At 43.4% G+C, this 14822-nt stretch overlaps 1 protein-coding gene across 1 annotated transcript in view; it reads left to right on the top strand.

Annotated features, from left to right (window-relative positions):
• Nucleotides 1-14822, top strand: part of LOC112119736 (probable cation-transporting ATPase 13A5) — a 61329-nt gene that overhangs the window by 9976 nt on the left and 36531 nt on the right. Inside the window, exons 2-12 of the mRNA XM_024218524.1 lie at nt 1734-1907; nt 3006-3152; nt 3345-3415; nt 3506-3586; nt 4239-4308; nt 6511-6645; nt 10133-10205; nt 11116-11247; nt 11867-12037; nt 13561-13718; nt 13915-14103. Coding sequence (XP_024074292.1) covers nt 1734-1907; nt 3006-3152; nt 3345-3415; nt 3506-3586; nt 4239-4308; nt 6511-6645; nt 10133-10205; nt 11116-11247; nt 11867-12037; nt 13561-13718; nt 13915-14103 — 1401 coding nt within the window. The remainder of the gene's footprint in view (nt 1-1733; nt 1908-3005; nt 3153-3344; nt 3416-3505; nt 3587-4238; nt 4309-6510; nt 6646-10132; nt 10206-11115; nt 11248-11866; nt 12038-13560; nt 13719-13914; nt 14104-14822) is intronic.

Here is a 14822-nt window from a genome sequence, read left to right as displayed (position 1 = left end):
GGGTGATAGAGACAGGGGCTGGATGGAGAGGCCAGAAGCTGGAGGAGTCGAGGCACAGGACATTGTGGGAGTGCCCGGAAGGCATGTGTAGCGGACAGACAGGAATCGCAGGGAGGAAGGGAACCAGGAGTGTTGGGAGCAGAGATGGATGCAGGGAGGGGAGTAATCTTCGGGGAAGGGGCAGTGGGGTGGGACAATGGAATAATGCGCCTTTGTGGTTTGTGTGGTGGGGAAGAGTCCAATGAGGCTCAGTAAGGGGGGTGAGAGAATCAGGAAGTGGGCTAAGAAATAAGGAGAGATACAAAGGAGACAGGAAACATTAGAACAGTGAGGGGAAAGGAGGAGAGAGAACAATGAAAGTGAAGATAGGTGGAGGCAGGCAGCAAAAAATAGCTATTCACTTGCTCACATCTGGGAAAAATGGCATTTGAGGAGCTACACAGACAGAGGCTGCTGCATGCACTCTCGCTGGAACTGCTGTGCTGGCCGTACAGAGCTGTGCTGACAGTGGTTGGACATAGCTCTCCGGCACTATGCAGGAAGGAGCTCATTTGTACTCACTTTGGAAATGGCCTTTCAGTGTCAGTAACAGTGAAGTATTGGCTGTGGAAATCCAAGTGGGCACTTTGTGAACCAGCAGATCTTCCCAATAGTTGTTGATTTGCAAAACATCAGCCTGGGAGCTACTGTGCAGTGGGGAAGGAGTAGACTCAGGGGGTGAAAATCCTGACCCTATTAAAGCCAACGACAAAACTCCTGTTGGGCTTCAGTGAGGTCAGGATTTCACTCCAGGTTTGTTCACTTTAGGCAGAATTGTAGGTGTTGAGTTATTGCACAGATATGTACACAGGGTCCTGAGTGCAAGTGACGGACCATAATAAAAGCATTACTAGCTACAGCACACATAATAGGTGATTGTCAGAAGTGTGGACCAAACATAAAGCAGACTAATGTACATGAAAATCCAAGGTGCAATTGGAGGGGAAACATGGGGATTAGAAAATGCAGTCTGTGTTAGAAGAATAATTTTTTAACACTAGAATGTCATGATGACTACAACAGCATGCCGGGTTATCAAAGTAGAAGGACAAACAGGGAAGATAATGAAGGATCATAGAAAGGTGCTCAGGGCTCTGTGTATGATTAAGAATCACATTATGGGACATCAGGCAGGAAAAAAATTGCATCCTTAATTATGTATATGGCACCCAGATACTACATTGATAGCACGCTAGAAACGCATAGATATACTATTCAGAATCATGAAAAGTCTTCCTAACTTCAAGGGGGTTTCTGTGCTGCAGGGTGGATTCCCCTGAATAACACAGAGTTCCTGTACAAATACTCTCCATTGCTGCAGGACAGCTGGGGCTTTAAGGCTCTGGGACTGTGGATGAATTAGATAGGTAGAAGTGTTACTGTGACAGACCAGCTGGATTATGGCAGTGAAAGCTATAGGATCAAGCTAATTCTTCAAGTCTACATGGATGGAGGGTTGAGAATGGGCCTTTTCTTCCATATTAAGTATGTGATACTGCCTGGTTGTGGTGGGTTTGGTGTATCTTTTACCTTAATTTTAATGACATGTTTAGCTGACACAGTTTCATCTCCCAAACTGAAGATGGGGTTGCTTAGCGGGGGAGTATTAGCTAGAGAGTCTTTGCAGCTCTGCCCTTTAAAACAAGTCTCAATGTCAAACCGTTTCAAAATAACGTCTTGTCTTTGTCCCACAGGAGATATTTGGCTACAAAACTCAAGGCTGCCGGAAAGCCATGTGCATTGCTGGATATATCTTCTCCTGTGGGGCTCTTCTCCTTCTGTTTTACTGGAAGCCAGCATGGGATGTGTGGGCAAACTGCATCCCATGTAACTTGCAAGAAGCAGATGTCATATTGCTTAGAACAACAGTAAGTGCACACTGTAACGTGTACTTTTAACTGGACGTCTTATTAATTCATATAAAGCTTTCACACACACACTTAAGCAGCCTGTCCTACTTTCTCAGTGTGTAATAGCAATTTTCTAGTATTTTCCAATGTAAATACTCAAGTTCAGATGTGGACTGGCAGGGATAAGTCAGGCATCTGAGGGAACCCACTAACTCCAAATCATTTCCATACAGACATTTTCAGAGAAAGCGATTCAAAAATATTGTGCAGAGGTTATGGTTACACTAACTAGAATTGAAATACTTTAACACTGAACATTAGATACCTCATGTACACTACATATCCCCATTGCTTAACCACCAGTGTTAGAGTAGGTCTCATTCTAATATGATTACTGCATAACACTGCAGAATGCTGACTTCTTCTATATTTGCTTACCCTACCTACACGCAAGAATTCAGAAGACAGGACACAACAGAAGGGTCAATCCTAACAAATATGGTTGAGCCTGTCTTTTGTGTAATGCATGTGGCTAATATCATGAGAGAAACTCTGTAGGATTGATTTTAGAGAGCTGTATCTTAGGCCTTAGCTATGTTAGACTTCCACTAATTATATCAGTGCAAACACCTAATATGCATTTGATCCCCAATACATGCACTACATCCCTAATATAGATGCACTTAAAACAGTTAGTAATTTACTGCATTGTTGTAATGGTGGTTAATAACTGATCACACTAAGCTATATTGATTAAAACACAATTTAAACTGGTTTAAGTGCATCTGTATTAGGCATTTGCACTGATCTAATTAGATCAAATTTAGTTACAGTGGTTCTCATTTTCTACTATAGCGAGGCCTTAGTAATATTGCAGCCCTCATTCTGGGAAACGTGTTTTCCAGGGTCAGGAAGCATGATTAAAATGGGCGATGTTTTAGACCTAGACAGACTTCATTAGGCGAAGCAGACCGTAATGAAGCTCTCTGTTCTTGGCTCCTAACCAAAAGTTCTGTAATTATGTACTGCCAGTCTCTGCCATGGCTTTACACAGAGACCTACACTAAGAATGTGTCATTCCTTCAAAGCACACTGAACTTTCCTTTATTCCTCCAGGATGAATTTCAAAAATACACCAGAAAGAAGGTGACCTGGATCGACTTGTCCACACTGAATCTATCGGTTAGAGATACATCAGATAGTCTCTTCATTGCTGACAAAGATTCTGTCATAAACAGAGCCATAATGAAGCCAGAATTAAAAGTAAGTCATGGATGGATGGATACAATACGTGGTGTTAGGTGAAGAGGCGGATGAAAGCTCTTATCTCAATTTCCTCCTGCGTCTCCCATTAACTTTAACTGGAATTATATCCATGCATCAAGGAAGAGAACTGGCCCTGTAATAAAGTGAATCTGGGTGTTCTAAATGGCATTTGTGCCTTTGGTTTTGCAGGTCAGAAGCATCCAGGTACAGAAAATCCGATATATTTGGGATCTCTCTGTGAAGCAGTTCCAGAAAGTCGGGTGAGTTTAATCACTCATTACAAAGTTCTTTGAAGAAGCAAAAGCCCCTTTCAGAACATCATTGTTTGAACTCTCTCATGGTTATCTTAGATCGCTAGATGACAGCAACTCATGTTACGACATACATCACAAGTTTGGAACTGGTCTGACGAGAGAAGAACAGAATATCAGGTACAGTCCACAGCATTTCCAATCTATTTGGTATTTCAGGTTTAAAAAGGCATATGGGCCCAATTCTTTTCTTCCTTACTCACATTTCACATCAGTTTATTGCCATTTACTTCAGTAGTAATGTAAAGTGCGCTGATGACATTGAAGGGTGGACAAAATGAATGCAACTTGCACTCTGAGGAGCATAGTCACAAATGTCCTCAGTTACAGTGAAGTAAATCTGGAGAAACACCATTGACTCAATGAGGTTAGAATTGGCCCTAAGAATGGGAGAAGAAGGGAGGGAGGTGCTGCCATGTTTCACCAGTCTACCAAGCCAGGCTCACAGCAAGAGTCAGCGGTAGATTAAAGACGCTTTTTGGCCTTTGATAAAACTTGCATGAATTGCATGAGACAAGTGAACATTGGTCTCAGTGTAATTCCCCCTCGGATTCAATAGCTTCTTGATAGACTTCTGTCTCATTCAGCCATCTGTGTTCTTGATATTACTTTTAAGATGTGGTTTTACCATTATTTTATAATGCCATTTTTGGTGTATGTGAATTCTTAGTTACATCAGAGGTCTGAACTGAAAGAGCTAGGGACCTTCTATAGGAGCATATGCCAGGGAACTTTGTTTCTCTGATATTAACCAATTCATGATCTCATACAGGAGGTTAGTGTGTGGGCCCAATGCCATTGAAGTTGAAATTCGTCCTATTTGGAAGTTACTTTTTAAAGAGGTAAGCTGCATCTCTATTTTTAAATCTTGTTATTTGAAGAGATAGCTCAGAAACATTTTGAGAGTAACATTTCATTTTTCTACCCTGGAATTCAGCAGTTGATGGCATAGATCCTTACTAAAACAAAGCAGTGTAGAAAAAACTCAGTGATACATGGTACAGTCATCCCTTCAGTTGTGCCAATTCCATTCCTCTAACTACAATGGAGTTATACTGGGATAACAGAGAGGACAATTTGACCCTTTATGTACAGCTTAAAAAAAATGGTTAGATGGCGGATTAAGAAAGAAAAATGCGATTGCTGGGTCTCGTTCTGATCCCATTGACACTGTGGTATAAATCAAGAGTAACTCCACTGAGTTACATTAGTGTAAAGCTTCTGTAAGAGAGAAATCAGGACTATCCTACATATGAGCACATCCATATAGGGTGTAGCCACACTACTTCAGATTATGAACTCATTGTATCTCATATGATGAGCCAGATATGAGCAGTACCTTGATGGGAGACCAACCACCAATAAAAACATAGGTTTCACAGCAAGTGGTGTTGGTGACTGAGTACTTGTCACTGTTCCCTCGGGGTCAATACTAGATTGATACCCATCATGGTGTGACGAGTCACCATCTTTAAGACAAGGTGTACAATTTCAGGTTTGATCATTAATAATCCAGTAGCACTTTTTGCAAGGATAGAGGTTAGCCTAGTGCCCTTCTGTCTCCTTAAATTCCCCTTGTCAATTGAAATACAGAAAGTATTTTTGACTTTGTATCCTAAACTATTCGTTAGTACTGCTGTGCCCTGCTAAACAGTTGCTGTTTCTCTGTAGAAGTGACTGCACGCAGTATTGAGTGCAGAAATTGTAATGCCCAAGAGAACTCCAGGAGAGCACTTTAAAACAGGCTATTTAATTTGAACTTTGCGCTTGCATCAAAGTGTGCAGCCTCATGTGTGATGGTTTTTAGGACTGTGCCTCTAGGCAGGTCTCTGAAAGCTGTGGTGTTTTGCTTTAAGTGCACAAGGAAGTGTCAGTGATGGAGTGCCCTGGTGATAATATTGGCTGGGATACTACTGTATTGGCTGAGTGTACATCTTTGTTTTGCTCCTGACCCTTTATTCCTTAGACCTGGGTGAATATTTGCAAAAGTGTGTTCCCATAATTTTCATTCAAGGGTTAAATTTTTCAGTAAATTATTTACTCAGTGCTAGCCTTATGCAGGCAAAGATCCCATTGTCTTCAGTGGGTATGTTGGCAACTCCAGAATGGAGCCTTTAGTTTAATGATTGAAGAGAGGGTTAGTATCTGAAGATTTTTACTTAATTCCTGCATTGGTTAATTCGGATACTGGAATAACCAAGATTATTGGGCCACATTATGTCCTCACTTATCCCCACATATAGAGTTCAGTGGAGCTATGTGGGTTAAGTCAAGACATAATTTGGCCTAGGGAATGTGGGCCTGATTCTCCATTCCCGTATGACGTACTGAAGTCAGTGGTGACAATGCTATAAAACTGCTGTAAGATTAGGAAAAAAAATCAACCTCCCCATTTTTAATTGACTCCAAAGTTTGGTCCAGCTAAGGGACGACCCCTAAGGGAAAGTCCTGTAGAATTTAATTGTAAATTAAAACCTTTCTGCGGGATCTCATTCTCTACTAAATTCAGTAGGTTTTTAAGAGTAATTTCTGTTGAACCCTATTGGTTTTTCTCACCTGAGTTCCATAGGAGGTTGCCAAAAGGGAATAGTTTTCTTTCTAGTTTTCCAAATAAATTAGAATTGATAATATTATCTTAGTATTAAACATTAAATCCCAAAGGATTCAGGACATTTTGAGTAGCTCAGTATTTTATTCATTGCCACTTTGCTGAGACCACTTATGAGTGCCGCATGTGATGGCCATTTTTGTGATGTAGATAGCTTGAGACCACCAATTCATTTTGGCGAAATCACTGCACAGCCATCAGATGACAACTAGTTCTGAGCCAAATCAAATCAACAAGATGGAGGTGAAAGCTATCAGTCCCCTGAACCACCATGGGAGAGTATTGGCTTGTGACAAGCCCCACAATTCTGTTTTAAATTACATTGAAAAGATTCCATGAAATCTGTAGTGAAACCTTTTCATCTTCTCCCACGTGCGAGCGACCGCTGAACAAACTGTGGATTTCTCCTGACTGTGTGATATATTTGTGTTTGCAGATTTTAAATCCCTTTTATGTGTTCCAAACCTTCACTCTGACTCTGTGGTTGAGCCAAGGTTACATCGAGTATTCCGTGGCTATCATAATCTTGTCAGTCATTTCTATTGGCTTAACCGTGTATGATCTCAGACAGGTAAGGCTGCTATTCATGTAATCAATTTTCCAGTTCAGCCAACAGTAATAATTTCATTTGTCTCAGACACAGAATAAGAAGCAATTTCTGCACTCTGTCCTTTTGGTTAGCTGGTATTATTGCAGATTCCACAAATTCACTGAAGATTAGAGTTGGGCCATCCATGAATTTTGGATCCAGCTTGGAATTTCCCCAAAGTGCCAGGGGGTTCAGAGCCAGCAAATAACAGGCCTAACATAAAAAAGAAATGTGGTATTTGTGATGGCTTGGGTCACAGAAACCCCCTTGGGACTGCCACCTGATGTGCTGAGACTACTTCTGAGCTTGGGACTTCAGTACCCTGTCTTGTTGAGCCAGACACGCTAGCCTGCTGCAAACACAGACCCAGGTCTGAACCACGTCCCCCACAAGCTGCAGACTTAACTGAAAACGGCTTAAGAAGTGCTCCTGTCTCTAGCTCCCAGATACCCAGTTCCCAATGGGCTCCAAACCCCAAATAAATCAGTTTTACTCTGTATAAAGCTTATACAAGGTAAACTTATAAATTGTCTGCCCTCTATAACACTGATAGAGCGATATGCACAGCTGTTTGCTCCCCCGGGAATTAATTACTTGCTCTGGGTTAATTAATAAGTAAAAAGTGATTTTATTAAGTATAAAAAGTAGGATTTAAGTGGTTCCAAGCAATAACAGACAGAACAAAGTAAATTACCAAGCAAAATAAAACAAAAACACACAAGTCTAAGCCTAACACAGTAAGAAACTGATTACGGATGAAACCTCACCCTCAGAGATGTTCCAATAAGCTTCTTTCACAGACTAGACTTCTGTCTAGTCTGGGCCCAATCCTTTCCCCGGAACAGTCCTTGTTCCAGCTCAGGTGGTAGCTAGGGGATTTCCCATGACTGCCACCCCCTTTGTTCTGTTCCACCCACTTATATATCTTTGGCACAAGGCGGGAATCCTTTGTCCCTGTCTGGGTTCCCACCCCTCCTTCTAAATGGAAAACCAAGAGGTTAAAGATGGATTCCAGTTCGGGTGATATGATTATATGTCACTGTAAGACTTCATTGCTCACTTGCCAGCACACACGTATACAGGAAGACTTACAAGTAAACAGAGCCATTTACAACCAATTGTCCTGGTTAATGGGAGCCATCAAGATTCCAAGCCACCATTAATGGCCCACACTTTGCATAACTACAATAGGACCTCAGAGTTATATTTTATATTCCTAGTTTCAGATACAAGAATGATCATCCTATTTGTATGACTGTAACACACTCAGTAGATTATAAGCTTTGTAATGATACCTTACAAGAGACCTTTTGCATGATGCATATTCCAGTTACATTATATTCACACTCATTAGCATATTTTCATAACATCATATGGAGTACAACCTCACAGTATTAGTCTTAAATTCTCAGATGAGTTAATACATCTCTGCCTTTTAGACACATCTTCCAGTAACTTCACTTTACCTCAGTCATTCTCTGAGGAAAAGGATATTGTGTTTTTCAGATGAAGCCACAAAAATGTTCAGAGTTGGCCTATGCACCCAAAGCTAACATGCTTATCCAAGATGTACCTGAATTGCTTCATTCAGTCTGCATACCTGGCTTAGAATTTATTAATTCAATCCTATGAGGCACTTGCACACCGTTGTGGGACCTCAGCACTTCGCATGACCAGGCTGTTTGTGAGGACAAATACTCCTAACATTTCTGGCATTTCCTGCCTTCAAGTCAGGCTAAAAGTACAGAGAATAGCCCCTCTCCTCTTATGTCAGAGCTGCCAGCCATCTTGGCCAGGCAGAGAACTCCGACTGCGAAAAACTACAAAAAGAAAAATAACCCTATTTTCAAAGGTCTAGGAACATGCAATTCAGGCATTTGGGACAAGGTTTGGCTGGGGGGAGCAGGGGGGTAATTGTTTCAGGGGAAACGTTTTGCTTATCCTCAGGTGAAGTTGTTAACTGCATGGGAGTGAAGGCTTTAAGTCTAAACAACATGAGCCAAATCATCCCTGGTATAAGCAAACTGACATTCTCATGGCAGTCCATGAGAAAAATAGCTGGTGATGTAAGTGGTGGCAGAAGTTACAGGTGGGATGTATATGGGTTGGGAAAAGGGCATAAGTGGTAAAGTAGTTTAATTTACACCAACTTGGCATTCCATGGTTTGTAAACTGAGTGACATAAATGCATTGCTGAGGTGGCAGTGGAAGGGAGAGGCAGCAAGAAAGTCAGCTTTCAGGAAAATAAAGTATGACTTCCTGCTGACTGTCATCTTGATGCAAGGGACACTGCTTTATCACTTAAACACGCTTTGTAAACCATGTGTAACTTAAACTACAGTGTGAGTCACCAATGAAAAATGGCCCTACATCTTTTACATATGACCTCCACTGAATTACTAATTCATGTACTTGCAAGAATTGAATCCTAGAGCAGGTGATAGTGGGCTCTGCCCTGTTCACCCCCCCCCACCCCCCCGGAGACCGATGATATATTGTCCTTGCTGGAGAAGATTATGGCACTGAGCTACTTCTATTTTGTTACTGTCCTAGCTCAAATGCACAGCACAAACCTCACGCAGGTCTAAGCAAGCATACGGTTGAAGCAGCACCAGCGTTACTTTGAGGGACCTGCCATTTCAATTGGTGTGCGCATCCCGCATTCCAGTGCACCCAGAACACAAACAATGAGCTAGCCAGTGTTCTTGGGCAAGGTCAAAGTCTAAGCTTTTAGCATGAAGAGTGACCATTGTCTGAGCCACAGGGTCCTCTTCCAACTGGTCTGAAGTTTTTATAAGAAGAACACTGATTAAGAAGCCCACACCTATGACTAGATTTTATAACTAACTTTTAAATTAAGGTGACATATCCCCATTACAATACTGTACAGAGCCCAAACCTGTGATACTTCACCTCATCAGTTTATAACTCCGGATATGCAAATTGCTAAATTGGATTACAACCAGCCACCTGCCATTTAGAGATACCGAGCTAAAATGACCAAAAGTATAGATTCTGTTTCTGGTTTTTTGCAGTACTAACCTCTGTAATAACTGGATATTTACACTCGGTTGTTCTATTGAGCCCCTTCCAAGCAGGGGAAAAAATGGACCAACATGTGGAAATTCACTGCTTAGGGATTGGAAATGTCATGGAAAACAGAGCCTGATTCATTTCTTAGTGTTGCAAAACAGGAGTAACTTTACTAATGTGAAACTGGCATCATGAGTGGAAAAATCAGGCCCCATTACACTGTACAGCTTGTTCTGCTGTCTAACTGGGGGCAAACCCTTTGAACACATTTCCTGATTGGTAAGGAAAGCATAGGGAGTATGAATCTTACCACTTATAATCCAATTAAGTTCAGTTTCAGTGATCAAGAGTAAGCTTCATAATAGTAAAGTAGTGTTTTGCTTGGCACAAGTACTGTATTAGTATTTCAACACTTAATTTGCTACCCAATCGACAGCAATCTGTGAAGCTGCATGACCTTGTTGAGGAACACAACAAAGTCCAGGTTACAGCCTGCACAAAGGACGAAGGTGAGTGATGTCGTTGACCTTCTTCCCCCTACCCCTTCTAATTCAATAGGGGGTCAAACTCTGCATTTGGAAGTACACAGACATACTGAAATACATCTGCAACCAGATAAGCCTAAGTATCAAGAACAAATTGGGTAAAGTAACTCCATAGTGCAGTGACTAGGATGTTAGCCATGGACACGTGAGACCAGAGCTCAATTCCCTGCTCTACTACAGGCTTCCTCACCTCAGTTTGTCTCTCTGCACATTGGTTCTCTATCTGTGCGATGGGGATTACACCCTGCCTCCCAGCGATGTTGTGAGGCTGAGTCCATTAGGGATTATGAGGTGCTCAGATACCATGGTAATGGGGGTCATAGGTACCTTAGGCAGGTTCTCTTATCCAAAGCAATTTATAGACATTAACTAATTAAGCCTCAGAACATCACTTCAAGGTAGGCAGGCAGACAAGTGTTTTCACTTGTACCACTGTAGATCCATAAGTGTGGTTCCTCCGAAACCAAACAATGGAGTAAAGCAGTTTGGTTGTGTAGTGCACAGGGGCGGCTCCAGGCACCAGCGCAGCAAGCACGTGCCTGGGGCGGCAAGCCGCGGGGGGCGGCCTGCCGGTCGCTGTGAGGGCGGCAGGCAGGCGGCTTTCGGCGGCGTGTCTGCGGGAGGTCCGCCGGTCGCACGGCTTCGGCGGCGGGGACGCCAATGGCGCAGCACCGGCGGACCTCCCGCAGGCATGCCGCCGAATCCGTGTGACCAGCGGATCGCCCGCAGGCGCGCCGCCAAAAGCCGCCTGACTGCCGTGCTTGGAGCAGCAAAAAACATAGAGCCGCCCCTGGTAGTGCAGGCCTTAAAATGTTCCTGTGGATCATAACCTGTGTCTAAGTGAACACTCACTTCATTTTATATTTTACTATAGGTTGCAAAAAGCTGGAGTCTCGTTATTTGGTCCCAGGAGACATCCTTGTTTTAGAAGGAAAGAAGCATTCTTTGCCATATGATGCTATCCTGATCGATGGAGGCTGTATTGTAGATGAAGGCATGCTCACAGGTATAAACTTGGATTTTGATTCGTCTTTTGTCTCCATGCAGTTCTTTGCTCTCTCTCTGGAGATATGTTTTTATCAATTCTGATTACAAATTGTTTATCCTATATCAGAATGAGTTGTTGCAAAATAAGGAAAGACTGTGTTTTGAATAATTTGCAGTCTCCTTGGGAAGGGCTTCTGATTAGTTCTAAACTGCTCAGCATAACTCAATTTCTTACTAAAGATGAAACCAGATCTATGTAATCTATTGTCAGGAACAGGAAATACAACAAACATAAAAACACAAAAAAATTGTTTTTAAATGCTCGGATGTTGTAATGTGTTCTGTGTGGGCAGACAATGATACACACACTTCAGCAGCAGAATGCAGTGTCACCCATATACACTTAGCCACTATAAAACTGTGTCTATCTGAGGGCAAAGTTTGACCCAAGTCTTTAGACTGAAAACCAGGGAGGTGTCTGAAGTGCTCGGATGTTAAAAATCATAGCCACCATCCAGTCCATTTATTTATTTATTTATTAAAAATTCTTGCTGATTGGATATATATTAATTGCACATTTCCTGAGACTGATGGAATTTAAATACACCCTAACTGGAATTGTACAACATGATCTTTAGGTGAAAGTATTCCGGTAACTAAAACCCCTTTGCCCCATACGGAGAACACCAAGTTCTGGAAAACACACAGTGCAGAGGATTACCGAAGACACGTCCTCTTCTGTGGAACAGAGGTCATACAGACCAAGCCCACAGGCAAAGGACCAGTGAGAGCTGTTGTGCTGCAAACTGGTATTTATTTTTGATTTTACTGGTCGGGTGGTGGGGACCAGATGGCCCGGGGACACATAGTAAAACTGTTCTCTCTACATCCCTGGTTCAAATCCAGCCCATGTCAGAGACTGAAAGTTATTTCTTCCCATCTGATGGTTGTGTTTTGGTGGGTCTCAGTCTAGTTCGTAGTGGACAGGGGCCCACATTCCAAACGACCGGTGTTCCTGGGCTCCCTTGATGGCAGTCTCAGTAGATAGGCCTGGGTTTGTCTACCTCACAAAACCCTCCAGGGGCTTGTCTACACACAAAGCTTTAACCAGGCCAGTATAAAGTGGTACAACCCACAGTTATATCAGTACAAAGGTGCTTTATAGCAACTATTCCCATATGGGAAGGGAAATAAGATGCAATACCTTTATACCGGTGTTACTGCATTCGCACTAGGGTTTGTATGGGTATAACTATTGCAGTAATCCAAAACAGTTACGGCAGCACAATAACTGTGTGCAGACCAGACCCAGGTACCCTGCCAGGACAGCACAGGAAGCGTGAACTGCCACTGTTTGGTGCTGTACCTCTTCCTTTCTCACTGACTAGAGGACCTCGGTCTGCATGGCTGACAACTCAGCACCTTTCACCACTACTAACAGCTTTTTAGAAAGAAATCTCACTGTTCCCGTTTAATGTGCGCGAGCTGATCTATTTTGGTAGATAAAGAATGTTCAGTCCAACTGCAGTCTGAGTTTTATTTAATCACAGATGACATTCACCCCCTCCCTCCATCACACTCGCAAAGGCTGAGTAAGCAATCTTACTGCACGGCACTCGGGGTGTGTCTCCGCTGCATCTGGGAGACAGCTTCCCATCCCAGGCCCACAGACTTGTGCGAGCAGGGTTCACACTAGTACACTAAAAACAACTGGTTAGACGGTGATGTACATTGCAGCTCAGGCTGGAGCTTGCACTCTCAAGCCCGCCCCCGCCCCAGCCCTCTAGACCTTGGAGCCTGAGCTCCAGCCCGAGCCACAATGTGAAAGCAACATTTACACAGCTGTTTTTAGCACGCGATCTGCTAGCACAAGTCTGTGGGTCCAGGCTGGGAGCTTGCTCCCATAAGCAGTATAGACAGAGCCTACAGACTTCAGCCCAAACCCACAGGCAAGGTCCTGTGTGGCTGCTATTCCAGCCCTGCTACAGAACAGTGTCTCATGCTTCCCCTCTCTGCTCCCAGGATAGGGGTTCCTATAAGTATAGATACAACGATCCTTCCCCAAATCTCTCCCATCCATGCCTGTGCATTCAGAGCAGGGGTGAAATCCGCCTCCCAGGGGCTACCACCACCCATGTGAAGGTGTGAAATGAGGGGTTGTGTCATGGAGAGTCTTTGCCTGTTGGTGAATTTCACCCTACATGAGCTGGCCAGATATTTTGTAGTGCCTTCAGAAAGTCTTTACAATACCATCCATCTCCTAATTCAATTGTGTTCAACCTATCGTGTCATTATATAACATATACAATTTGTGGTGATTGTCTTAATATAGGGTTCAACACAGCCAAAGGCGATCTGGTGAGGTCCATCCTCTACCCCAAGCCCATGAATTTCAAACTCTACAGAGATGCCTTCAAATTCATCATAATCCTTACATCAATTGGCGTGCTTGGACTGATCTATACAGTGTGTGTGTATGTACAGCACAAGGTAAGTATTAGTAATGTGATAATGGAATTCCTTCCCCACTGAAATTCCTTCCTTCCGAACCCTGAGTAAGGCAGCTGTTTGGAACATCACGCTGCACATACAGTTTCTGCTCAGATAGTCCAAGCTTTCGAACCTTCAAAGAGTAAAAACAGGTTGAATATCATCAACAAGTTTGTTGTGTTTGTTTCTTTTCCAGAAACCAGTAGCTGAAACAGTGGCAATGGCGCTCCTCCTCTTCACTGTTTCTGTCCCTCCTGCAATACCAGCTGCTTTGACAACAGGGATTGTTTATGCCCAAAAGAGGCTGAAGAATAAGAAAATTTTCTGCATCAGCCCCCAAAGGATCAATATATGCGGGCAAATAAACCTGGTTTGCTTTGACAAAGTAAGAAACGTATTACAGCTATTAAAGCAAGATTCCTGCTTTAGATTTTAATGCTTTTTGCGGGTTTGGGATTTTGTTCTATTAATGTCATAAACATTCTTGGCACTTCTGTTCTTGCTCACTCACAGCCAAGTCAAATTCAGGCTGCCTCCTCTGGGTATGTTGGACCCAGGACCTGCACAAAGCCTTCCAGGCAGAACTCTCTTCAGGGAGCTGAAGGGGGGGAGTAGGAACCACACAGGCATGAGTGCCACCACATAGCCTGCTTGCCAGCGAGGCATGCTCTGTGCCAGCTCTAGGGCGTGGTGCAGCGGTTACTCTGGAATCTGTGCTTGCCTAGGAACCACCACATACAACAAAGGTCACGGAGTGGCTGCTATGCCACACCTGTCCCCAGCCCCAATACAGATTAGCTCCCAAAAGCCCAGTTTCTCAAGTGTACCTATGATCTCTGAGAATCTCTTCCTGTGCATGTTCGCAGGAAGAGGCTGGGTTCAACTGCTGTGACCTAATTGTAGTCCCCCAACCTCACGGAGTTCGCACTCATCACTCCACCTCAGGCAGGAACAACCAATGCTGGGGCTCTGTGTAGGGCTGTAATTGGATCAAAACGTGGTCCCCACCCCCAGGCAGACACTGCCTCCAGACTGAGACCAGACCATGGTTCCCCCTGGACACTGCCTCCAGACTGAGACCAGACCATGGTTCCCCCCGGACAC

Source organism: Terrapene carolina, unplaced genomic scaffold (genome assembly GCF_002925995.2).
Source record: "Terrapene carolina triunguis isolate 2854851 unplaced genomic scaffold, T_m_triunguis-2.0 Scaffold88, whole genome shotgun sequence".
Lineage (NCBI taxonomy): Eukaryota > Metazoa > Chordata > Testudines > Emydidae > Terrapene > Terrapene triunguis.
This window is presented reverse-complemented; position numbering and strand designations above follow the sequence as displayed.